The 27,534-nt window shown below is 42.0% G+C and overlaps 1 protein-coding gene across 1 annotated transcript in view; it reads right to left on the bottom strand.

The window, feature by feature from the left end:
• LOC101548462 (E3 ubiquitin-protein ligase TRIM38-like) overlaps window positions 1-27,534 on the bottom strand; it is a 35,235-nt gene that overhangs the window by 1,841 nt on the left and 5,860 nt on the right. Inside the window, exons 2-7 of the mRNA XM_055129462.1 lie at window positions 27,186-27,281; window positions 25,517-25,747; window positions 23,131-23,153; window positions 22,916-23,028; window positions 20,119-20,181; window positions 6,302-6,344 (exon numbers count right to left, since the gene is read on the bottom strand). Of these exons, the coding sequence (XP_054985437.1) occupies window positions 6,302-6,344; window positions 20,119-20,181; window positions 22,916-23,028; window positions 23,131-23,153; window positions 25,517-25,747; window positions 27,186-27,281 (569 nt within the window). The remainder of the gene's footprint in view (window positions 1-6,301; window positions 6,345-20,118; window positions 20,182-22,915; window positions 23,029-23,130; window positions 23,154-25,516; window positions 25,748-27,185; window positions 27,282-27,534) is intronic.

Below are 27,534 nucleotides of genomic sequence, written 5' to 3' on the forward strand. Positions count from 1 at the left end.
CTTCCTCTGATGGATGTTCTCAGTGTTCCTCAAATCCCTGCTGGTCTTTACCCACTTTTCCCATCTGGCTCTCTCCCTGAAAGACTGACCGCTGTGGACACATCACCCGGGCCCTCTTCCCTATCTCTCTCTGCTTATTTCAACTATCAGGAAGCAGAGGAGAAGGCCCTGAGGCACAAAGCAACTGAGTAGCAGTGTGAAGTACACAAGGCCCTCCCATGCTGACTGGCAGGCTCTGCATTCCTCTCCCCTGTCACACTCTCCCACCCTCACAGCGCCCTCTACCTGCCACTTGGGGCTCAGGTCAATGATGGTTGTCTACCCATTCCTGCCTTGGGTGATGGACTATTCCTTGTTCTCTACCCTACTTCTCATCTTTATAATCCCTTAATTAGATTCTCTCCATGCAGTTCTTATCATGAGTCTGACTACCCAATGAGTTGGGTTTCAGTTGATATTACCTAAACGAGTGGGAAAAATCCAATGTGTCAATGTGAAGAAAGTTCAAAAACTTAAATAGTGCCAGAGAGATACCATAGTGATTAAGATTCTTGCCTCAAACTGGGCTGTCTCGGGTTCGATTCCCTCTACCACGTATGGTTTATTGAGCGCTATCAGGAGTGATCACTGAATATAAAGCCAGGGAAAAGCCAAAGAGACAATCAGATGTCACATCATAATTAATTTTTTTTAAAAACCCAAATGAATACACATAATTTTTTAAAAAATTAAATAAGTTGTACCATACACACTGCTTTTTTGACCCTAAGCTTAAATGAGCTTAAAGACAAATAATTGAGAGATAAATTTAAATTTTTATCTATTCAGAAAGAGAAGAGTTTTTCAATCATAGTATGAACCTCTGTAAAATTGAATAACAATAAAATCATACACATGAAAGTGCACATCAGTGCTAAGGCAGAATTTTGGAGCTGGGACTCCAAGCAGATGCAGGGGCCCGGTCACTCCAGGCGTTGATCAGGGCAAGGCCCCCAGATGCCAGGCTGTCTCCCCTTCAGTGTTGGCACTACCTGGACATTCTGAACACGAGGCTTGATCTCAGCCCAGTGAGCTTCCTCTCTGGTCCTTAGATTAGTCCTCAATTTTTAAAAATCTTTCTCTTTCCATAACTTTTGGCTTTTATAAGAAATTAGAGAAACATAGAAAACAATGATTAAAGAGAATTATAGAAAGAGAAAACTCAGCTTTGGGATTTTAAAATGTGTTACTGGGTCAAGGTCCTTAACGTCACTTACAGCACATTCCATAATAATCACCTACATTTCTCCCATTACACTGAAAGTTAAATAAAATATTAACAAGGATTCTTAAATCAACGTACCTTGATAGCACTTTAAAACTTTTCTCACACTAAAGTAAAGTGCAGAGACATTGCACACAGTATGCACCTTCAAAGAAATATCCTCTGGTTTTTCCAGATTGATAGCTGAGTTCCTAGAATAAGCAGAGATCAGAGATTCCTTCAGTGACTCCTTCCATCCATGTCTCTATGCCCATTCCCTTCCCTGCCCACACTGATGATATGGGGCACTCACCTGCTCAAGGTGTCTTTTATATCCTGTAGAGAAACAAAAGCAGAGGTGAGTGTAGGAGCATCTGAACTTCATGGAGAAAGGCATGTGGGGCAGGGATGTAAGGTAAGGGAACCCAAGGGTGGGAATGGAACCAAGGTTTCAGGTACAGTGTAAGTTCATTCCTGTTGAGGCACCATTGAGCCCCTATCTGTTGACTTTGAAGGATTTCTAATAGGATGATTCCCACATGAGTCCCTTGGCGATGCATATTACTGCCTCCTTAACAATCTCTCCATCAGCTGTCTTCCTTACAGGAGGCTGTGGGGATCTTAGGTTTCTGAAAACGCATCAACCTAGGTATTTGACAAAGGGATCAGAAGGATACCCAGGGTACTGCTTGCTTTCAATGATGTGATTTCCTTAGATAGAGTCAACATTGGACACTGCTTTTCATAAAGGGTCAGATTTCTGAGTCCATGCAGAATCTATGTGGCTGAGATGCTTAGGTGTTGATAGCACGTACCACATGATGGTGGAACAGTTGTACTATAATCATAAACTATGATATAACCTCCAGTTCTGTTTTCTAGGTGGAACTAGAAAAATCTACAGGCAGCAGATGAGACAAGATGGAGGGAAAAGGTGTCTTGTGAATCAGACAGGTGCAAAATTTAATAGACCAAAAACATGACCAAAGATTGTATGTGTGGTCCACAGTGGAAGTGCATAACAGCAACCAGTAAATGGCTCTGGGCATGTTTTTGGGTGAGAGCCTTCAGAATAGTAATGAACTCAAGAAATGAGGCCCAAGCATGGAAGCAGATGAAGCTGACTTAACAGTCAGGCCCAGGGGGAACAAAACAGTGTGCAGAAACTTCTCCCACATGTTTACGCATCAATTTCTTCACAAGACCGAGAGGAGAGATGGATCTGGGCATGAAAGGGTCTCAGGCTAATATTTATAGTGGAGCGTACAGCTGTGTCCCCAGGCAGATGGGGCACCACCAACATTTTGCCTGAGTGGTGTGTAGACAGCTCCAACTGCCTGTGTACTGTGACTACAAAGCATCAAAGACCGTGTTCCCTCCCTCCTGTTCCCATACCCACAACCTCAGTACATCTGCGTCAAGGATTCAGTCAGACTCACAGCAGGCTTTACGCAAGAAATAAGGAAGCCTGGCTCAGAGGTGGTGCACAAGTGCCTAAACTCAAGGTTCGAGGCAACAGTGTGAGGTGGAATTGTGAAGGGCAAGGGCATTGCCTCTGAGTACAGCACAGTCTTGGCAGTGGCTGGTTGTAGCACAAACCTTGCTCCACAAGTTTCCTGTGGAGTTGGAGGACATAAGTCAACCTTGGACTTGTTATTCCAGATAGCAAAACACCAGAGCCTCACCCCTAAATTTCACAGCGTGGTGACACAAATTAAGAAGTTTGAAAGCCCACTCAAAATGTTGGGTGAAGACAAAAGCCCGGAAAAGTTCCCTAGCAAGCAGGACTGTTTCACTCATTTTCTTTGAGTTGAAAATTGTAAATGGCGATAATTTTCTTAAAGTAACAATTGTAAGCCTCAATGAATTAAGGGAAACAAAAGCAAAGATCTCTAATAAAGCAAGATAATCTATTAGACAGGGTGGGAAGTATATTGAAATATGTGAACTTAAAAGGTTTCAGCAGATGAGTGACAGATGCCCAGGAACCAATCAGTGTCCAGGAAAATAAGATATAGGAACCCATCAGTAAAGTAGAGATAAAACAAAGAATAAAAATTATGAAATGTATATGAGAGAATTATGAGATAATTTTAAGAAGAATAACCAATTAAATGAATGTTTGATGGGACTGGAGGGATAGTACATGTGCTTGCCTTGAACACCACCACCTGGGGTAGATCCTGGCACTTCATTTGGTCCCTTGAGCTTCCAGGAGTGATCCCTGAGTGCAGAGTCAGGATAAGCCCTGAGCACTGCCAGATGTGCCCCCCAAACAAAAAAGGAGACCTTGAGGAAAAGAATGGTGAGGGTAAGCAACATCCCAAGAAATTATAGCTGTGCTTGTTCATCAAGCCGGTGTTTTCCCTTTGACACATTTACCCTCTTGCTCTCTCATATTTCTTGTAAGTTTCAATGAAAAACTACCTTGCTTTACTGAAAAGGAGAAAGAAGAAAAGAAATTATAGCTGAGTTTCCTCTTCTGAAGACTGACCCCCATGTCCAAACCCAATATGCTCAAAGAATTGAAGACAAATTATTTCACCACAGGAGATTTATGATTTTTACCCATCTATTCATTGTTATTCAACAAATACAGATATTAAAATCACTTGTGTCAAGAATTATAAGACTAAAGATAAAAATGAAAAATTTTGGTCTACTTAATAGATACTAAACATACAAATAGGTAGGCAGTAATCCACACAACAAAATTAATAGATAAATTGGGTCAGAGGCTAAAGACTGAGTGGATATTAGACCTATTTTAAATAAAAAGAGCACAGACTGCTTCTTTGTAGAGTTTCAAAGACATGAAGAATAAATGAGACAGCCATAGAGAGATATGGAGAGGGATATATGTAAGTGAAAAAGACTAAGCAGGGCCAGAGATACGGGTCATGGTAGAGTACATGCTTGAAAAGTGTGGGGTCCTGAATTCAAACTTCAGCACTGGGGAGAAAGGGACAGAGAAGACCCAGATGATCCAGGTGAGTGCATAAAAGTTTGGCAAGCAATGTATGCTGTCTCAAGGATCTTATTATCTGTTGATGACCAAATCAGATCCCCAAAATCAACTTCAGTTTTGGCATCTTTACCTCTGATGTATTATTTTGTATTTTCCTTCCAAAAATTTCTCTTGATCCTCTGGACAGAAAAATAAAATTTCATCTCCTCATGGGATTTGAAACTCCTGACTGACTGACACAGGGACTGAGAAGTCCAAGCTCTGACTGGGGAATCCTTAGCAGTGTCATTTTAAATCTTGGAATCTCCATGAGATAAGACTGAGATGTAGTCTGAGATACTAAAACATTGTCTGAAGTCATCGATAGAATTGGTCCTTTCCTATTTCTTTACCTGCTTCTTTGTATCCTCACTGCCTTTCCCTAGGATACATTTTAAGTGAATGACCTTCAATCAATTTCTCATGGTAGGATCAACTCTTGTGGAAGTAGCCCTAAGCATCCTCCTCACCAGTATTGATGACTGGAAACAAAAACCTACTGTGAATTATTTTGTGAGTGGCAGTTGAGTTTTGGGAATTGGTTATCAGCACGAACTCTGGTTCCAATTTTATATCATACAATTATGCGACCCTCAAAATTGGCACAACTCCGATTTCATTTCCTCATCTGTAAAATAGATAGATTGAGCCTATCAAGAGCTCCAGAGAACTTTTTCCTGACATTGAATAATAGACTACAAGGTGAGAAGAGAAGGAATGACATATTGAGTATATTTACGTCGGTGTCCTACCTCTAGAGAAATAATAGTCCTTCTCCCAACAGAACATAGAGCAATTAGCAAATTTTCCTTTGCTTTCCATTAATAATAATTAATTAATGGAATTAATTAATTTTATTAATTAATGTTAAATTAATGTCCTTGCCTTTCCACTAATACTAATATGACAAGTCCTTATCCAAATAAAATATTAATTTTTAGAAAATGATAAATGGTGTAAGTAATTATATTTAAAAATCAAATGCTGAGGCCAGAGAGATAGTATAGGGATGCTTGGCTCACCTATGGCCAACTGTTGAGTTTTCTCACCTCAATTCAACAACAGATACACATAAGAAATAAGAAATAAGCAAAGGTGGGCTGTCATGCAGGCAGGCCCGCACACAGGCCAGGTGCAGGCAGGATGCAGAGGCGTCGTCTGATTTCTCCCTTTACGGTGCCGTCATAGTCATAATTAAGGCCATAGTTTTGGTAATCAGAGTTCCCTCATCCTATTCTCTTCACGGACCTCAAAGTCTCCAAAGGCTCAGTTTTCCTCCTCACCTTCTTGTCTTCTCTTCATTGCCGTGCTCTCTGTATCTTTTCCTTCGTGCTCTGCTTCTATGTGTGCCGTTGTGCTCTTTTCTGTCCGTCTCTGTAGTCTCTCCTCTGCTCTCCATTTACGGTCTCGGTCTCTCCTCTCCAGACTCGACAGTCTGTCCTTTCCTAACTTCCATCTTCTACTTCTAACCTTGGCATTGTGCTCTTCTCTTAGGTCCTCTGTCTTCTGCCTGTGCCATTGTGCTGTCTCACTCTCTCTGTCTCCTGCTCTCTAGTTGGCTGCCATTGTCTTCTTCCGTCTCTGATCTCTTCTTCTTCTGACTTCTTCTAACCCTGTGACCGTGGCAACCTTGGCGACCTCATAATCTCAAAATCTTCTGACTTCTCCCAACCTTCTGAGCATCTGACCTTGCCAACCTTCTAAACAATCTGACCTTGCTGACATTCTAACTAATGTGATAAGGACATCATATTAGAATATATATCTATATGTTTTTTGATTTTTGGGTTACACCCAGCGATGCACAGGGGTTATTCCTGGCTCGTGCACTCAGAAATTACTCCTGGAGCTGCTTGGGGGACCATATGGGATGCTGGGAATCAAACCCAGGTCAGCTGCATGCAAGGCAAAATGCCCTACCTGCTGTGCTATCACTCCAGCACTGTATCACATTAGTATTTATTCTGGTACTTACTTCTAGCTGAGTAGAATGATACCAAATTTAGCTATTAAATATATATGCTTGAATACTGGAGGAGTAATATTGCAACTCTGAAATAAAGACTTGTTTTTTTTTTTCTTTTTGGGTCACACCTGGCAATGCACAGGGGTTACTCCTGGCTCATGCACTCAGGAATTACTCCTGATGGTGCTTGGGGGACCATATGGGATGCTGGGAATCGAACCTGGGTTGGCCTCGTGCAAGGCAAACACCCTACCCCACTGTGCTATCACTCCAGCCCCAAGATTTGTTTTTTTTTTTTTTTGCTTTTAGGGTCACACCCAGCGATGCTCAGGGGTTACTCCTGGCTTTGCACTCAGGAATTACTACTGGCGGTGCTTGGGGGACCATATGAGATGCCGGGGATCGAACCTGGGTCGGCCGCGTGCAAGGCAAACGCCCTACCCGCTGTGCTATCGCTCCGGTCCCCAAGATTTGGTTTTTATATTAAAAAAAACTGGCAAATTTTCCAGTTAGTGGTCTTTCCTTGATCTACTGTTATGTGCAAAAATGAAAAATAACTGTCTATAGCCAAGGGCAATGACCAAGGAAGTTTTCCTGAGAGTCAGGAATGTTGTAGTACTTGTGGTGGTTTTACCTCAAACTTGAGTAAGATCAAAAGGTAAAATAACCTAAGCAATAAAGGAAAAGACAGAGCCAAATGAGAATGTGCGAGAAATATTGATCACCTGGTAGTAGAGCTACTGTAAAGGGCTGAAGTCATGCTTTGCACGGGGGAGGGTCAGATTCAATCCCCACATGTTCTTCTGTGGACCCTGAGAACTGCAGCAATAATGTTCCCTGAATACCATTGATTGTGGATGAAAAACAGGAGAGAGAGAGAGAGAGAGAGGGAGGGAAGGAGAGAGAGAGAGAGGGAAGTTATGAGGGAGAGAGAGGGAGAGACAGACAGACAGACAGACAGACAGACAGAGATGCATTTATCTGACTGGGAAAAGTGAAACCGAGTGGTTCCATGGCAAAAACTGCTAACTCACGACTGCCACTGAGTCAAAGGATCTGGACAGGCTTTATGCATCCCTCACATATTCCACTGATACCAGAGCTGGAAAATATCTTCCAAAGGTTAAAAATGGTAGAGTTGAGGAGTGACTGACAATAAGTAAAAGAAAGCTCAGCTTTTCATTGTGCAAGGAAAATCACTAGATAGCAGATTTTCAGAAAACTTAACAACTCTTACAGATTTTTGAAAATGACTCAAAACTAGCAACATTATACCAATGGCAGTGCTGGAAGTTTCATCTCCAACTCTAGGAAACAGAAAATATATTCATTTTAAAAGAATACTATGAATGGTTTCAATCCAGGTCAAAGACTTGAATCCTAGCCTCGTGTACCTTGCAAGCTCTTTGAACTCAGTAAAGTCACCTGAATCCCATTTTTGTGTCTGAATCATGAGACAATAATTACAGGCACTTCTTCACAGACTTATTTAATTCAAAGTACTTCAACCTGTCTGACACTTAAGATATGCTCTCAATGTAGATCTTAGATACATTCACCAACAAAACTTTTTAGCAGTCCATAAAAATATCCATCAACACCCCATTTGGCATCTACTGGGCTATTTTCCCAACTCATTCATCTATTTTCTATTATTAATATTATGTCCCCACTAGTTGTTTGGTGACCTTCATCTCCTGGAAAACAAAACTAAGCTAGATAAAATAACTAAGACAGTGTAAAATGATAAATGCACCAAAGAGATAGAAATAGAATCTTGAGAGCATCACAATAAGAATAATACACATATATAAAGAAACTGCCATAGAAATGAAATTATCTATGCTAGTAAAGAATGGTTAGACACAGTGAACAAGTTGCATAAAACAAAAACTCTGTAAGAATACTCAATCCAACTAAGTCATCAGTCAAACTTGAAGGAATGAAACAAAATTGTAAAGAAAGCAAAGCTAAAGAAGTTCCTAACTATTAAACCAAACTTATTAGAAACACTAACTGGACTCCTTTGAAAGGAAAAAGAAAAAACCTACTTGAAAAAGCAGACAATAAGAAAACAAAATGGGTGAAAGTTGTAAGAAACAGTGGCATTTTTTTGTAATACACACAGTGTTTGCTTGCTTTGAAGCTAAAATGGCATACAGACGCACAATTGTAGAGGAGACCCCCCCAAAACTAAGAACTGAGGTTCCATAAAAATCTAGGCTTTCCAGCCCTGGGGATCATTCCAAAGAGTATAATTATATCAATTTAAAAATATATCTGCTTTTCTGTTTTTATGATGGTGTCAATCACAATGGCTAAGACCTAGAAACATCCCAAATACCCAAGAACACATAGTGGATAAAGAACTGTTGTACACGTACAATAAGAAAAGGTGAAATCTAAAAGTTCATGCATCTCAGCCAGAACTCCAGGGTGTCATGCTGAACAAGGAGAGTTAAAGGGAGAAAGAGTTTGAACTGAGGAAGTGGGTCTTGTTAATCTTCCATATTGCTCACTATTCTGCTCTGACTAGCATAGGAATGAGGCATCTACTCTGTTTCCTCCAAGTGCTCAGACTCACCTGCAGCAAATTCTGTGGTGAGTCCTGACATTTCTTGTCCAGTTCCTGGATGTGGTTCCTGAGTTCCTGTACTTTATTGTCCAGATGGGCTACATTGCCCTGCAGACTGCTCAGTTTCTGCTCTCTTTCTTTCTCCAGTCGACACATATGTAACTCCTCCTCCTGGTGCAGGAATGTGTGAAGATTCGTAAATTCAGAATGGATTCTTTCTTTCTCATGTTTTATCTTCTCCTATAAGGAAGAAGAGAGCTCAGAAAGTGAATACAACCGCTGCCGAGATGTGACCCCGTGGGCCTCACGCGTGTGCGGCTCCTCCGCAGCTGCACCCACGTGAATCCAGACCCAGCTGAACCAACTACAACATGGACTGCTCGTAGCAGATTGTTTCCAGCCAGAGAACTAAGCTGCGACCCCATGCCCGCGCGGGAGGGGAAAGGTATTTCTCTCTCTCGCCTGTCCCTTCCCGGGGATGAAGGGCGTGGGGGCCGCCATATTATGACGACCACAGATGGGGTTTACAAGCTTGCAATGATCCAATATCCTGGAGAAATCTCCCTGGACTTAGTTGTTAAAGTACAGAAATACAAAACTGCGCCGCCGCTACTGCGGCCTCGAGACCTCATTTCTCTTCACAACAGGTCTGACTCTAGTGGGGTGCTCCTAATAATAATGGTGAGGTTTGTGTTGAAATATTGAATGTAACCAAAGTAAATAGAAAGTAAAGTGAAATTTATCAGTTACAAGGCGGGGGGGTGTGGGGGTGGGCAGGATGGGAGGTGTACTGTGGGTTTTTTTTTGGTGGTGGTATATGGGCACTGGTGAAGGGATGGTTGTTTCAGCATTGTATAACTGAGACCTAAGCCTGAAAGCATTGTAATCTTCCACACGGTGATTTAATAAAATAAAATTTTTATTTAAAAAAAATTGAGAAGATTTATTTCATGTAACTGCTAGTCAAAGATAGAGGTCACAACCACAATATTTCCTTAAACAGAGTATAATAAAAAATTGAATAAACTGCAATATTTAGTTCCTCCATGCCACAAACAGCATTTCTATTGTTTATTATTTGCTGAGTCTATGGTGACATATAAGACCAGATCAGATATTGCACTTTTTTTTCTTTTTGGGTCACACCTGGCAATGCACAGGGTTTACTCCTGTCTCTGCACTCAGGAATCACCCCTGGCGGTGCTCAGAGGACCATATGGAATACTTGGAATCGAACCAGGGTCGGCCGTGTGCAAGGCAAATGCCCTACCCACTGTACTATTGCTCCAGCCCTGCACTTTTTTAAAAAATGAATATTTGGACCTGGAATTTAGAGAGAATGAGAGAAGGACAGGTTTCCTGACAAAACTAAAGCAAAGGAGAGAAACGCTTGAAGAGGGGTGAGAATCCCATTCCATGAGAAGTTTTCAGTATTGGGTTTATTTCCTTGTATCTGCTATTAGAATTAGGTATGCAGGATTCCTCAAGAAAAATCACATCTGTATGCAAAGGATAATCACTTCCAAGTTCCCGCTACCTTTCAAAGAATAAGACACAGGTAAAACACCCAGGCTCAGTAGAGCTTCCACCAAGATGATAATAAGGTCAACAGACAACCTGAAGAAAATGTGTGCCCTTCCCATCAGCCTCTCTGACCCGATGACAGAGAATTGAAAGAGGTGGGAGGGAAACGGGCCATCCTGAGAGCAGAGCTCCTGGAGACCCCGAGAGGTGACTGTCACTACTCCAGTCCACCAGGTCTCCCAGAAGGTCAGAGGCACTGGAGCCCACAAACTTACCAGAAACCTGGATGTCGGGCAGAGAGAAGAGATTGGGACGACGGGCCTCTGTGGATCCTGGCGGTTTATCTCCTGGTGTCCAGCAGTGAGGACCTGAGATGGGAGCACAGGACCCTGTTCAAGGAACACAGGACTTTGCTCTTCATCCACATGGTTACAGCTTGGGGATCCCTGTCCCCTATTCTCAATGCAGAGTATTTGTGGGGAGGGAGTAGATACAGGGTGAGGTAGAAAACAAAAGCTTTTGTGACCTGAGACTGAGGATATATCCCAACCACTAATGCTGCCTTTCAAACTAAAGTTACTGCAAAGGCATTTACCTCTAAATAAATTATGAGAATTATTTCTTTAGAGGCATAGAGAATATCTTCCTGAATCATTTGTTCCTCTTTGGGCTGTGTTCCAAGCACCCCCAGACTGCCTATTTTGGCCTTACTCACCCCAGACACTGGATCCAGTGTCTGAGATATGGCTTGGAGTCTGGTGAGAGAGAAAACAGACAGAGGGGAAACTAAGAAAGTAAAGTCCAGAAAACTCTGAAGTTTGTAAGGCTCCCATCACTGACACATGCAGACAGAACAGACACACCCCCACAAACTACCAAACACACACACACACACACACACACACACACACACTAACTTAGAGACCCAACAAACTAATTTGTGCTTCACAAACTCACACAGCCACAACACAAACTCTTGACTCTTTTCTACACACACACACACACACATACACACAAACACACACACACACATACACACACACACACACACACACACACACCCCGAATATCTCCATTCATGCTTCTTACACTCCTGTAGACAATAATCTGGTATTTCACTACCTTATTCACACAGCAGACGGCCCTTATTCCTGACAGTCTCCAGGTAGCTGACACTTTGAGAATCCTCAATAAAGAAAGTCACTCTGGCTGAACGAAACTCCAGAGTTTACCTTGGGGTGGAGCCCAGTCCTATCAGGGAGGAAATGTAAGATGTTGCTAATATTTTGCCCTGAGTTTATTCTAAGAAGAGGGGACAGTGAGGAATAATACCATCTTTAATTGCTGAAAAGAAGTTTTGTGTACCCAGCACAAAATTAAATCAGGCAGCCGGTGTGGGTCAGCTCAGACACTTACTGACTTCAGATGTTTCTGGCTTTGCCACCAAGTCTGTAGGAACCTGGAAGCCTTCCTGGGTCACCATTTCTCAGCTCCTCCAAGTGCTTAATTGTTTTCCACAGGAAAATATGGGGAAATATGTGAGAGAGTAGCAGGGCTCTTGGGCATGAGAACATAGGTCCACACCAGCCCCCGTTCTCTGTTTCTGCTGTCCCCTTCCTCCTCAATGACCCTAGGAGGACACAGAACTCAGCACAGAAACAACAGAGTCAGCACCAGGACAGCTTGGGAGTCATGTGGACTGACCCTGGACATTGCCCATTGGTAGGTGTGGTCGATTGACACAATAAAGTTAATTGGATTGATAACTTCGACCTCTGTCCAGCAGTTTGGTTCCTAAGAATGAGGCACACCTAGTTGCTTGTCCAGGCAGCAAGATATTCTTGGTAGATCCAAACAAAGGGCTCCTTGGCCTTTTTTTTTCTTTTTTCCTTGGCCTTTTCTTTAGGTGTACCCACCCACCATTTCCCTCCACTCTCGTCACATACACCACTCATGAGTTAGCACATGGAACAAAGGATAAACTGTAATTACAACTGTGGGCGTGAGGACATGCGGGAGATAAGCAACAGCTTTGAGACTATGGGGATGCTCCTTCCTGCTGGCAGGGCTCTTGCCACGCTGTCTGTGCTATGGCTCCCCTAGATCTGTTCAGGCCTCTCCCTAGCAGGATTTACGCTGCTGGGTTCCATACTTTCCCTAGAAGAATGTTTTCTGCGTAGGTCAAAGACTTTTCCTGATTGGCTTAAGCAGGAAACGCCCTGCTAGGGCCAGTGCTTTCCCCTAGTCTTGCTTAGCCCAAGATAGGGTCCATACCTTGGAGTTTGTGTTCATAGGGCATTTTGTCACAGTGAAGTGCTGTCCTTTGAGCTGCCTGGGGACCGCCCCTGGGAATAAGAACTGGGGCCCGAGGGGTAGAAGCTGAAGGTAAGACTGTCTGCTGGTCCAGCATCTCATGTATGAGGCTAAACTGGTTCTTTCTCTCCCACCCGTCTGATACAGAATCTTTCTTCAACTCTGCATTGTCTGGCTCTCAAGGATTTTCCAACATTTTGTTTCCCAGTGTCCCATTGTGCCCTGGCTTGTCCTAGAATAGGAGTTCCCACCAAGGACAGACACTTCACAGCCTGAGACAATCAATGCATAAACAATAGGAGAGAATGAATCTTGTGTCCCTAATCTGATGATGACTTCTAGCATATCCCATGCATATCTCTGTGTGATGTCATTCTGAACCCAGATTGAGTGCTTCTCAAATGTGGTCCTATCTAAGGATCAATATGGAATAGCATATGAGTGTCAAAAAGAAAATAAATTTCAGCTCTAAAAAATAACATTAGACTGGGGGTTGGGGGTTGGAAGGAAACTGAGGACATTGGTGGAGGATAGGGGGCACTGGTCAAGGACTGGTGTAAGAAAAATATACCCCTAAAACTCAATCATCAATACCTTGTAACTTTTTATTTCATGATGATTCAATAAAATAAAATTTTTAAAAAAGAAAGAAAGAATAAAGAAATAGCAACATATGCTCATATGCTCCCCTGAGCACCAAAAGGAGTAATGAGTAATTCTTGAGTGCAGAGCCAGGAGTAAACTCTGAGCATCACCACGTATGTCCCAATTGCCACCCCCCCCAAAGAAATAATGATAGCCAGAGATAAACAACAACAATGTGAAGGATATTTCCTGTGACAACTAGCTAATCTTACACTATTTCCTGGTGTGTGAGGAGGGCTACTTTATGAAGAGGAGAGGAGGGCGAAAATAAACCATAGGAGCAATGTCCCCCAAAGGAAAGGAGAGTCCATTGCTCTGTGTGTGCCCTGTGAGATAGTGAGTCAGTTTGGAATAGTCTAATACCTAACCAGTTGTTGGTGCATCTATCCAATGAGTGAGGGCATGCACCCATGAGTGCAGGAAGCCAGACCCTAGGAAGAGAAGCGCAAGTCTATGTGTCTTATAAGTTTTTGCACTCAGTGTTCACTCTGTGGGGAAAAATTAGCCCCAGAAATCCTTGGCACTATTCCTTTGCAGTTTCCTTTTCAACAACTGGGGTACTCTGACCCCAGTTTACAGGTGAAATTTCTGAACTTCACATAGTTGGAGAATATTATATTATACCTTCATGGGATGTATTTCTGAATACTTTACTCATATTTATTAAATTTGATTTCCATCATGGCAATGCAATATTCACAAGGTATATATTTAACTGTGTCTTTACTTATAGCATATAGGTGTTTATGTGGGAGGAATTTTGTAGTGCTGTGTTGAGAATGCTGGATGTTTTTTGTAGGCTATGTAGGGTTTTTTGTTTGTTTGTTTGTTTTTGCTTTTTTGGGGTCACACCCGGCGATGCACAGGAGTTACTCCTGGCTCTGCACTCAGGAATAACCCCTGGTGGTGTTCAGGGACCATATGGGATGCTGGGAATCGAACCCGGGTTGGCCGCGTGCAAGGCAAATGCCCTACCCACTGTGCTATCGCTCCAGCCCCCTATGTAGGGTTTTTGACACGTATTTGTGAGTACATGATATATGGCATATCATCCATCTTTGTTGTCAGATGCACGTTAAGCTGGAAATGTGTATGTGTCTGTGAAATGCATGTTGTGGGGTGTGAACTGCATATGGTATATAGAGAGAAGTGTGGTGTGAGGAGATGTAGTGTCTGTGTGTGTGTTATGTATGTGTTATGTTCGAGGTGAGGGCATGTTGACATGCAATGGTACCAGAAATCCCCGGGGTCTAAGGAAGCTCCAGTTTCCATAAGACAGTTTCTTTCTTTAAAATAAAATTGGAGGTGAAAAGCTAGACATCTGGGGATAGAGGTCAGGGACATTAGATAATAGCACACTGCTAAAGGGACAGGACAAATTTTTCAGATGCTAAGGGAAAGACAGGAGTCAGCTCTCAGAGCCTGGAAGAAAGGACAAAGGGTCGTGGGCTTGAAATAAACAACCTGGGAAAGGAGTGGCCCAGTGCCTTCAGAAGATTGATATGGCCAAGAATTTCTCTGGAGGAAGTCCTGGCATCCTTGCACATAGTCTGTGCCTACATCTCTCATGAGATGGATGATCAAATACCTGTAATATGTCCTAGTGGGCTTAAGATCGAAAGAGAGCAAAATTTCTTTACTGATTCCAGGAACAGCTGTCCATAAGTCAACTAAATATTTATTTAAAAAAATATCTGTGTGTCAGACTATGCAACTAGCCTTCATGTAGCCATATAGGGTCCCCCACAAAAAATACGTTATTTCAAGTTCAGTAAACAAAATGATTTATTTTGATGCCACCAACAAGGAACTTTTTAGAAAGGTGGGTTCCAAAATGAGCCCCTCATGAACCATCCCCTCAGGCACACTCTCTTATCTGAGAACCTAAACAATCTAACATCTAAGAATTAGATGCTCAAATGAAAAGGTAAACTGAGTCTCAAGTCTCTCCTCCATCTTCTCAGCATGTCACCTCCAAATCTCCTGAACCTCTGACTGTTCTTCCAACACTTCTAGGTGATGTTGACCTCCTGGCTGACACCCTGGGCCCTTCCCTTGTTATTTTTTTTTTAATTCAAAGTGAGGCATTACAAAACTGTTCCTGATTTGATTTCAGTCATACAATGTTCCAATACCCATCCCTCTACCAGTGTACATTTCCCAGCCCACCTGGGTCCATTTGAGTCCAGAAGAATACTTCCCTCCTTCTCAGCAAGAGTGGGCTAACTACAGATATTTGCCCTCAGCACAACAGAAACATATAAACCCAGTGGGGAAGAGTTGAGCACCCAAGCTCAACTGAGATGCAGGCAACGGAAGATGGGAGAAAGCTTCAAAGGAAACAAACAGCACATGAGAAAACAATGGGATGAAGACAAGACAACTTAAAAATCCCCCTTAGTCTCTCCCAGGGCGCAATTCTACCCCAGCCTCACCCGTGGTTCTTAGAGTCTGCCTGGGAGCACACCCCAATAAACTTCCCCTATTTCTTTCACTTTATTCAACTCTGTCCATCTCTCTGTGCTGGACAGGATACCCAAATCTATCAATTTGCATCTATAGAAATTTTGACTACAAATTCAATTTGTTATGCACTCTAGAATATAATGTTTTCGGACACACAAATGAACCTCAGACCCGAGCAACTTGCTGCAGAAATGGCCCCGGACTTTGCAATTGGCAGTTTCCACTGGGCAACTCCAGACGGCGGCAGGTGCCATCCCTCCGCCTGCCCTCTAGGAACTCGTTGGCGGCCATTTTCTAGGAGTCAGCAACAAGCTCCAGGTACGAGTGGTGGTGGTGGCAGACGGCAGACATCACGGGACAGGGAAGGATGGGCCCTTCTCCTTCCTCCCCCCATCCCCCGCCCCTATGGGACTCCGAGATGACCCCACATTTGGCTACTTAAACTCCCACATGGCCATGATCCAGAGACATACAAATGTACCTCAAACCTGAGGAACTTACTGCACTGGTCTCTTCAGACCCTAATTATTAAAATTTTAGAATTCCTAGAGACATTGTGCTGTATCATAACAAGAAATACAAAACACATTGTCTAGCATTGCCTTTTCCGCAGGTATGAGTGGTGGTGGGACTGGTCTTGAAATATCAAAGGTAACTAAAGCAGAGAAAGAAAGTATTGTGCAAATTGTCTGCCACACAGGCAGGGGGAGGTGTGGAAAGGTTTGGGTGTGTGGGGGGGGATACTGGGGATTTTGGTGGTGGCAAACATGCTCTGGTGAAGGGATAGGTGTTTGATGACTGTATGATCGAAGCTCAAACATGAAAGATTTGTTACTTTACCTCACAGTGAATCAATAAAAATTAAAAAGGGGAAAAAAAGAAAAAACAGAATATAATGTTTTCTTACAAAAGCTGTTGGGTTGACCCGAAGGCACTTTGGATCCTACAATTGCAGTTCCTCTGCAGCCCTGAGATGTCTCATCTCTGAATCTCTGGAACCCACAACCAAAGACTTCCCTTGGTGCTAGCTAACCAACCCTGGCCCAGGCCTCCTTTATATCAATATGAGCCCTCCCTAACACAGAGGCTGGCCGGATGGTCCTCATTCATCTCTCTAGAGGCCTGTGAGATCCACTTGGGGAGCGCTGTCTTTCCAATAAACTCCATTTCAGACTAATTCTCCCCTTGGACTCTCTTTCTTCCTTTTTGCAACCCCACCACAGACCTTTCAAAACGTCTATTCCCTTTTTAGGATAAAACACATTTTGATATTTTTGTTGACCTATTCATGAAAAGTTTCTTAATTTTTCTTTCCTCACAGTTACTACATTGTGTGTTTGTAGGATTTATCTATTTCATGTTAATTAAAAATGTATTAGCAGAGGGCGTCCACACCCCACCCGCACCATTTCAACAGGCTCATCTCCATGTCTCCTCTGCTTAATTCCCCCCACCCAGCCCATGAGAATAATGTCCCAACTGACATCTGCAATGTCCCACGGGTCCCCTCCCAGCTGCCCTCAACCCTATGTAAACTCAGTTCTAGGAACAAAACTTCTAGTTTCATTTACTTTGACCATTTTTGTTCTTTAATTGCATTGCTTTGGAGAGACACATATGCCAGACAGTTTATTTCCATTTTTTTCTTCCAAGTTTAAATTTTATTGAAACACCATAATTACAATGTTATTCATAGTTGGGTTTTTGAGAGATCTTAAAAAAAATTAATTGTAGAAGAGGCAACACGTCCACACATATAGATGATTAAATGCTCTGGTGAAGGGATAGGAATACCATAAAAATTTTAATCAATGATAACTTACAAAATTTCTTTTCAAAACTGTATCATTTTACTTTTTTCTATTAAAGCAATGATCAGGGTTCTGCTAAGGGCTTGTTCAGCAAATGCTTGCTATGGAAATCTCTCTAGTGCTGTTTGTCAGTCTAGGGGCTATTGACTCCTCACTGGTAATTAAATTCTGTCCTTTCTGGTTGAGAGAGAATGGGGGCAAGAACACATATATATCTACACTTTGGGAGATGGGGAAAGATAGATAACTTAAAAAAAAATGAAACCAATTGTATTGGGGCCCTGGAGTTTACAGTACTGTGAACACTACACTCAGCACCAGAGAACCCGCTTCCTTTCCCCAGTGTCAACGACCCATCCTTGCCCCATGGTAGCTCAGTTCTCTTGACAGAATCTTCACTCCTGATGACTTTGACCATTTGTTGTTACCGTATTATGTTTCTTTCCTTTTGTGCCTGTTTTTTTTTTTCTCAGATACCTTCAGCTCAAACTATTTTTAGGTCAAAGCAGCTTCCGGGAGGGTGGTGTGGTCTGTTACCCTTAAGTCTCTGGTCAAACCTAGTCTCCATCAGTTTGGCAGGATGGGGCATCTGATACTCTGGCTTCATGCACCACAGCCAAAAGCAACTCTTTGCTTCATTTCCCCTTATCCTTGAGAGATGAGCTCACAGGACTTATGAGTCAGAAATGTTCACTTTTATATCAACTGTATATTTTCCTAAGGCTGTCACTTTGTGACATTCTCTAGTCATAGTGTTGTTCCTGCTTTCACTCACTTGACCAGGTGCTCTCATCAGTCAACTCAGGCAGGATCAAAAAGAAAGTCTGACATGGAGGGTGATAGGTCGAAAATCTCACAAGGTGCAAAATGAGGGACAGAGAGAAGTGAAGTGAGAAATAAGGGAAGTTTATTGGGGTGCACTTCCAGGTGGCCCCTACCGTTTCCTGGTGAGCCTGCGGTAGAGTTGGGCACAGGAAAAGGCTAATGGGATTCTATCTTGTCTTGAGTGGGAAAAGGGAGCAGGGGTCAGTGGAACTGTTGCATCTGGTCTGGCCTTCTCTCATCTGTAGGGTCCATGTGAGGAAGCATGGAATGCAGCTTGGGAGCATGTGGGTCAGGTGGGCCATAGTCCTGACTTACTGCTAAGGGATCTCTGACTCCCGGAATGTTGCTATCGTGTGAGCTGATTGATGTTTGTCCTGAGCAGTGCATTTGGTCTGCACAAACCTTACAGAATGTGCTTTGGAAAACAAATCTATTTGGTTTCCAAAATAGTTGTAAAGAAAGCTATTTTGAAAACAAAATAGTTCAGGTCTATCTGTTTGGTCTATGAGTCCTAGTAAAACTTTCAACAAATCTGTCAACAAGAATTGTTATGAAAATTTAAAATTATTTTAGGATTAATGCTGCTAGCTCAGTGTGGAAATATCAAATTCAAGCACTATCCAAATCAGTTTTCAAGCACTATCAAAATATCAGTGTGGAAATATCAAATTCAAGCACTATCCAAATCAGAAGGTCATCTTGATCTTCTCTCTGTGTGAAGCATCTCACTCTAAGTCAGTTAGGACGGTTCTCTCACCCTTCCCTAGCCAGGACCCTCTCGGTTGGTCACTGTCTGTACTTACTTTCTCATTCAGGGCTGCTCAGGTAATTTACCAACATGCCAATGGTCACAAGAGTCACCGCCCTTCTCATGCTTTTGCTGATATAATTGCAGCTTCACTTATTCCTTCCTTCTGAGTTCATATGCTACCGAACAAGCAGAGAGAGCGTGGGCCTCCTGAGCTCCTGTCATCCTGCTCACTGGCCTGTCAGATTGTCTTTTTAAAGACCTGAAATCATGGAGAGGGAAGGAGGGGAAACACTCTATGCAAAACATGCAATGCAGTAATAGCCTTAGTCCACTATAGTGCACACTCATTATCTTTTGTGTTACAGTCTGAATATACATTACTTGAATGCAGTTTTATGCATTACAAATGTTTAAGGTAATATTTTTCGTATGGGAAAACAGCCCGGAAGAAATTAGATCAAATTTTTGTTCCCACCTAGATTTACCAACTATTTCCCAGGCCGGTTTAACTAAAATGAGACTTTTCTTTTTGTCTTACTCATTTGAGGAAATCAGGAACAAAGAAGAAAAGTGATTGACCTGGAAATAAGGTCTGAGAGCCTGAGAGAAGGAGGCTTCTGGGAAGGTGTAGATGCGTGAACAAGTAGTGGCATCGTAGAAGGACACAAGCCCAGCCTCATAGTCGAGCATAATCCCTACTACTTCAGGCTGGTGCCTCAGTGTAAGGGTAATGGCTTCAGAATTAAGGGCTAAATTATTCTTGTTCTTTCTCAGTGTGATAATCCAGAATCCAGACGTAGGCTTTGGTGTGTCCCTTGGCACATTTTCCAGACAAACTCCTACACCACAGTCGGTTCCATCTCGCACATCCACTTCAAAGTAATGTCTTCCTGAGGTGAAGCGCTCACGGCCCAGGATACAGGGTAAGGCCGTAAATCGTTTAGGAGTTTGAGTTCTACAAAAACGTGTATATGATCCAACGTTGTACACACCTCTCTCATCAGCAGACAGATATAGTCTTTCATTAGCAGTATCTAGATCCAGAGTCACAGTGACTGGCGAAAATAAAAGAAAAAAAAACCCCTTTCTTTAAAATTTTTAAATTTGGAATCGGGGAATGGGGCGTAGGGTGCACACCAGGTAGTGCTCAGGGCATGCTATTGTCCCTGTGCTCAGATAACTCCTGGGGCTGTACTATATGGGATGCTGGGGACTTGGTGGTGTGCACTATAATAGGCAGGCATCCTACCTATTATAGTGTAGTTCCAGCTCTAAAAAGACTTGAGGGGAGTTTCATACTCACCAATGTTAGCAATATTCAGGGCTTGCTCCTGGCTCTGCACTCAGGGATTGCTCATATGGCTTGGAGGGGGGGAGGGGCATATGACAGGATGCTCTGCAGTTTACCAAGACATTGATAACAGAGTTTTAGGCATTCAATGTTCTAACTGCAAACCACCACCATTGTCAGCATCCCTCCTGACATGTTTTGATACTTAGAGTCTTTTTAAAAATAAAGCTAGCCTGCATTCAAAATGTAACTTCTGTTCTTATTATCCTTGAATCATTTTGAGTCTCTAAAATAGCAATCTCTCTGTATGTTACAGAGACTGTTGGGAAAGACTGAGTGAACTAAGGAATAGTATTTATTAAAATGTCTGATTAGTGGGAAGTATCTGAGAATTTCTAGAAATAAGATGATAATCATCCTTATCTCTAGGTTATAACATTTGTATCTTCTAGAACTAACCCGAATTTATATGATTTCTGTTGTTTTCAAAGTTCATTTACCTATATGAGAAATCATAGGAATATTGAGGCAGAAATAAAACTATTCCTTCTCCAACTAACCAATACAAAACCTGTATCAGAAAGTTAAAAAAGACAACTAATATCAAAGAACGTAATTAAAGACCTAGAATTTTATTAGGTCACAAATACTTGCTAGTCCCATGGATTTTAAGTATGAGCTCTGATTTCTTATATTAGATAATAGTACTCTATAGAAATTAGTAAGATGTGAAAGAACTAGGGTCAATAACGTGAAAACTACCTTATCATAGTTGAATAAAACAGGCAAATAGATGATAAACATAAGTGGGATCCTGAATGTGTAATAAAATTTTTAAAATTAAATGTATCAAAAGAATGTTTTGTTTTTTGTTTCTGGGGGGGCCACATCAGAATATTCAGGGATTTCTCCTGGCTCTGCACTCAGGAATTACTCCTGGTGGTGCTCAAGGGATCATATGAGATACCAGGGATCTAACACTATGCTAGGTCAATGCCCTACTCCCTGTACTATTGCTGAGCCCATTGTGTGCTAACCACAAGTTAGCAACCACTGAGAAAGAGTCAACCATTCACTGGATAACCAAGTTAAGTACAAGAAATTGAACTTTTTTCCAGGTAACTTCAATCCCCTCTGCAGAAATACTTTCTGTGCTGGATGTTCTCAGTGTTCCTTCAAATCCCTACTGGTCTTTTCCAACTTTTCCCATCTGTCTCTTTCCCAGAAAGACTGACCTCTGTGGACACAACACCCAGGCCCACTTCCCCATCTCTCTCTGCTTATTTCAACTTACTGGAAGCAGAGGAGAAGGCCCTGGGGAACAAAGCAACTGAGCAGCAGTGTGAAGTACCCATGGCCCTCCCATGCTGACTGGCAGGCTCTGCATTCCTCTCCCCTGTCACACTCTCCCACCCTCACAGCGCCCTCTACCTGCCACTTGAGGCCCAGGTCAATAATGGTTGTCTACCCATTCCTGCCTTGGGTGCTGCACTATTCCTTGTTCTCTACCCTACTTCTCATCTTTATAAATAATCCCTTACTTAAATCTCTCAAGCCTGTTCTCATCATAAGTCTGGCTCACAAATGAGTTGAGTTTCAGTTGATATTACCAAAACTTGGGAAAAATCCAAAGTGTTAATGTGAAGAAAGTTAAAAAAAACTGAAGTAGTGCCAGAGAGACACAATAGTGAGTAAGATGCTTGCCTCAAATTGAGCTGTCTCGGGTTAGATTCCCTGTACCAGATATGGTTCACTGAGCACTACCAGGAGTGATCATTGAATATAAAACCCGGGAGAAGCTAAAGGGACAGTCAGATATCAGTTCATAATTTATTTTTAAAAACTCAAATTAATACATATAACATTTTTAAAAATTGAAAAAATTTTACCATACACAGTGCTTTCTTTGACCCTAAGACAGTGAGCTTAAAGACAAATAATTGAGAGATAAATTTAAATATTTATATATTCAGAAAGAGAAGGGTTTTCAATCATAATATGAACATCTGTAAAACTGAATGAAAATAAAATCATACATGTGAAAGTGCACAGCAGGGCTAAGGCAGAATTTTGGGGGAGGGACTCCAAGCAGGTGCAGGGGGCCTGGTCACTCCAGGCCAACTGGACCGGCTGATCAGGGCAAGGCCTCAGGATGCCAGGCTGTCTCCCCTTCAGTGTTGGCACTACTGGGACATTCTGAATACGAGGCTTGCTCTCAGCCCAGTGAGCTTTCTCTCTGGTCCTTAAATTTGTCCTCAATTAAAGAAAATCTTTCTCTTTCCATAACTTTAGGCTTTTATAGGAGATTGGAAAAACATAGAAAAAGTAATTAAATAGAATTATATAAAGAGAAAACTCAGCTATGGGATCAGTAACATGTGTTACTGGGTCAAGGTTCTTACATCACTTGCAGCACATTTCATAACAATCACCTACTTTTCTTGCATTACACTGAGAGGTAAATAAAATTTTAACAAGATATTTTTAAATCAGCATACCTTGATAGCGCTTTAACATTTTTCTGACACTAAAGTAAAGCTCAGAGACATTGCACACAGTATGCACCTCCACAGAAACATCCTCTGGTGTTTCCATATCAATAGCTGAGTTCCTAGAATAAGCAGAGACCAGAGATTCCTTCAGTGACTCCTTCCATCCATGTCTCTATGCCCATGCCCCTTGCCTGCCCACACTGATGATATGGGGCACTTACGAGTCCAAGGTGTCTTTTATATCCTGTAGAGAAACAAAAGCAAAGGTGAGTGTAGGAACATCTGAACTTCATGGAGAATGGCATGTTGGGCAGTTCTCTATAAACAATCTTGTGGAGATGTAAGGTTAGGGACCCTAAGAGTGGGACTGGAACCAAGGTTTCAAGTACAATGTAAGTTCATTTCTGTTGAGGTACACCCCTGAGCCCGTGTATCTGTAGACACTGAATGGGTTTCAAATAGGATGATTCCCACCTGAGTCCCTTGGCAATGTTCATTAGTGCCTCTTTATCAACCTCTCAGTCAACTGTCTTCGTTACTGGAGACTGTGGGGAACTTTGGTGTCTGAAAACACATCAACCTATGGCATTTGACAAAGGGATCAGAAGGATATCCAGGGTAGTGCTTGCTTTCAATGATGTGATTTTCTTAGATTGGATCCATATTGAACACTGTTTATCATATTAAATTAAATCAAACTTATTAGAAACACAGACAGAACTTCTTTAAAACGCAAAAAACTGTACTTGAAAGCAGTAGACAATAAAAACATAAAATGGGGGAGAGTTGGGCTGGAGCAATAGTGCAGCAGGTAGGGCGTTTGCCTTGCACGCAGCCGACTCAGGTTCGATTCCAAACATACCACATGGTCCTCTGAACACCGCCAGGGGTGATTCCTGAGTGCAGTGCCAGGAGTAACCCCTGCATTGCCAGGTATGACCCATAAAAGCAAAAAAAATGGGGAAAGTTGTGAGAAAAAATGGCGTCTTTTGTAATACATACCGTGCTCGCTTGCATTGAGTTAAAAGCGCACACAGACTCACAATTGCAGAGGAGATCCCCCCCAGTCCCAGTATGAAGAACTGAGGCTCCATAAAATCTAAACTTTCCAGTTCTGGGGATCATTCAAAGAGCATAACTATATTAATTTTAAAATATATTTGGTTTTCTGTGTTTTTTATGGTGCTAATAACTATGGCCAAGATCTAGAATCATTCTAAACAGTGGATCAAGAGCCGTTGTAAAAGTACAATAAGAAAAGGTGAAGTCCAACAGTCCATGCATCTCAGCTAGAACTCCAGGGTGTCATACTGAACAAGGTAATTTAAAGGGTGAAAGAGTCTGACCTGAGGAAGTAGGCCTTTTTATTTTATTTTTTTAATTAATTCACCGTGAGGTACAGTAACAAAAATTTCATGTTTGAACTTTGATCATATGGTCATCAAATACCCCTCCCTTCACCAGAGTATGTTTTCCACCACCCAAATCTCCAGTATCCACATCAATCCCAATTCCATACCTTCCCCTGCCTTTGTGGCAGACAATTTGCGAAATATTCTTTCTCTACTGTAGTTCACTGTCACTGTGACTGTCATCCCATTGCTCATCGATTTGCTCAAGCAGGTATCAGTAACGTCTCCATTGAGAAACTTGTTACTGCATTTGGCATATCGAATATGCCACGGGTAGCTTGCCAGGCTCTGCCGTGCAGGCGGGATACTCTCAGTAGCTTGCTATGTTCTCCAAGAGGGACGGAGGAATTGAACCTGGGTCGGCTGCATGCAAGGCAAACTTCCTACATGCTGTATCGAGACCAGTCCTACCACCCCTCATACCTGCCGAAAATGCATTGCTAGATAACGTGGGTTTTTTGTTTTTTGTTTGCTTTTTGGGTCACACCCCGCGATGCTCAGGGGTTACTCCTGGCTCTGCACTCAGGAATTACCCTGGCGGTGCTCAGGGGACCATATGGGATGCTGGGAATTGAATCCAGGTTGGCCACGTGCAAGCCCTACCTGCTGTGTTATTGCTCTAGCCCCCAGACAATGTGCTTTGTATTGCTTATTATAGATATAATATAATGTCATGCAGCTGTGAGAGTGGTTGCGCGCTCTAGGAATTCTAAGATTTTAATAATTAGGGCCTGAAAAAATTGCTGTAGCAAGTTTCTTGGGTCCCAGATTCATTTGTGTGTCTCTGGATTGTGGCCATGTGGGAGCTTAAGTAGACGGTGGGCAGAGTGGCATCATCTTGACATCCCACTGGGGCAAGGGGAGGGAGTGCCCACTCCTCCTCCATTCCTTGAATTTGGGATTTGCCATCACAGAGGCTCATACCTGGAGTTTCTCTCTGGCTTCTAGAAAATGGCAACTACTGGAGCTCTTAGAGAGCAGGTGGAGGGACGACACCTGGCCCCCGTCTGGAGCAGCCCAGCAGAGAAGGCCTATTGCAAAGTCCTGGGTCATCTCTGCTGCAAGTTGCTTGGGTCTGAGATTTGTTTGTGTGTCTCAAGTAGGACTTGTCAATCCTCCATATTGCTCAGCACTCTGCTCTGACTAGCAGGGGAATAAGTCATCTCCTCTGTCTCCTCCAAGTGTTCAGACTCACCTGCAGCAAATTCTGTGCTGAGCCCTGACATTTCTTGTCCATTTCCTGGATGTGGTTCTCAAGTTCCTGTAGTTTGTTGTCCAGATGGGATACATTGTCCTGCAGTCTCCTCAGCTTCTGCACTCTTTCTTTCTCCAGCCGACATATATATAACTCCTTCTCCTGGTGCAGGAATGTTTGAAGAACCTTAAACTCAGAATGGATTCTTCGTTTCTCAAGCCTTATTGTTTCCTATAAGGAAGAAAAGTGCTCAGAAAGAGAATACAGACCAAATGTTCATTAATGGGTAAATCCATACACAATATGAGTCACATGGAAACAATTAAAACATATTCAGTAGCAATAAGGAAGGAACATTTGATGCAATGTGCAACATTGATAGGTCAGCTAGTAGTGAGCAAAGCAAAGTAAACCAGAAACAGAGACTCAAGATTATAGAACTCTATTTATATGAGGTAAGTCATATTTATAGAGACAGTGAATACCAGAAAATAGGAGGAAGATGTTTGAGGACTAGGAAGAGAGCTTGAGTTTGGATGATGAATGAGTTTTGCAGGTTGATAGAAGCAATGGCTGCACAGGGGTATGTACAAATTTAACAGTCACGGAGCTGTCCACTCAAAAGGATAAGAAGAGTGAATTTTATGTTATGCTATGTTATGCTTACATCCTCCCCCGCAGCTCCTCAGTTAGTGTGTCATAGCCTAAAAAGTTCTCCATATTTCCTAGACCAGGTGGCAAATATTCAAAGGCAGAAGATATCGTCACAATTGTATATAGTATTCTGGATAAATTCCTTCTGCTTCACCAAGCAAGTGGTATAAGGAGTACGAATGAAGTGCAGAATAGAGTTTGGCCAAGGTAAATAAAATGTGAGTTGTAAAAATAAATATGAGCTTTTATTTTGATATAAAGATGTGTTCCCGTGTTTCAGAAAATGTCTGTTCGAAAAGATTCTGAAGTTTCTTCTCAAATCTTATTGAAGTTTGTAACTAAGATATCACAACTGAGAGATCATATTGGATATTTATACATAAATAATAAGGATTGAGGTTTAAGACATCATGAAAGAGACAAAAATGGCTTACTGGTCTGTGTGATAATATTTTAGTCTAATACATTATATCAATATATCCATAAAAATTATGTTTTCATTCAAAGGGAATCTGGTTAATCACTGTACTAGGGATTGTAATTTTCTTTTGTATGTTCTTGTGATAGTTCTGGTCCTCAATATTAGCAGGGTCATGAAGTTGAGCTCAATGCATCTCATCAGAATGAATCTCTAAGTACACAGAAATAGTTGGTCTCTTAAGTTGAAAAACTTGAGTATAAAGTACTGTATTGTGGAAAACAGGTAGATACTTTCAAAGTTTGAATTTTGAATCCAATCAAGGATCTTTCCAGGTCATCTGTAATATTTCTACTTCTCCAACTCAGATATTGGGAATCCTGAATAATCACTATCACAAGGTTGAAGTATTTGCAGCAAAAATATAATAGATACCTATAACTAAAGGAGTAAAGAGAAATGGTGCTTTCTACATTACTTTTAACAATCTGGACCATTTATTGAGTAATAAACCCTATAGTGCTTTCACCAAACAATACCTGCTACTACACAAGGTGATGGCATATAGTTTGACCACAAAAAGCTTCAAACTCTCACCTCCCAGCAACTTATTTTCTGAGTTGTGTCTAGCTTCAGCTGCTTATATTTAGATTCTGTTACTTTCAGTTTTGTGACTGCTTTCTGGAGCTGTTCCTGTGGGAAAAATTTGGTGTTAGTTTATTGAATTGGATAACTCAACATCCTACAAAAATCAAAGTTTTTCAGACAATGAGAATGACATTGGGTATTTGGTGGGCCCTTACATGCTGAGAGAAAGAATAATCAGTCCAGTAACACAGTCGATCTCCATGGTAATCTGCAAAAATAATAAAATGCTTAACGAAATTTCCATATTGTAGAAAGCAATTCTTCTTATAGGGTTCAGAAACTCGTTCAAGAGGACAAC

Source organism: Sorex araneus, chromosome 2 (assembly GCF_027595985.1).
Source record: "Sorex araneus isolate mSorAra2 chromosome 2, mSorAra2.pri, whole genome shotgun sequence".
Lineage (NCBI taxonomy): Eukaryota > Metazoa > Chordata > Mammalia > Eulipotyphla > Soricidae > Sorex > Sorex araneus.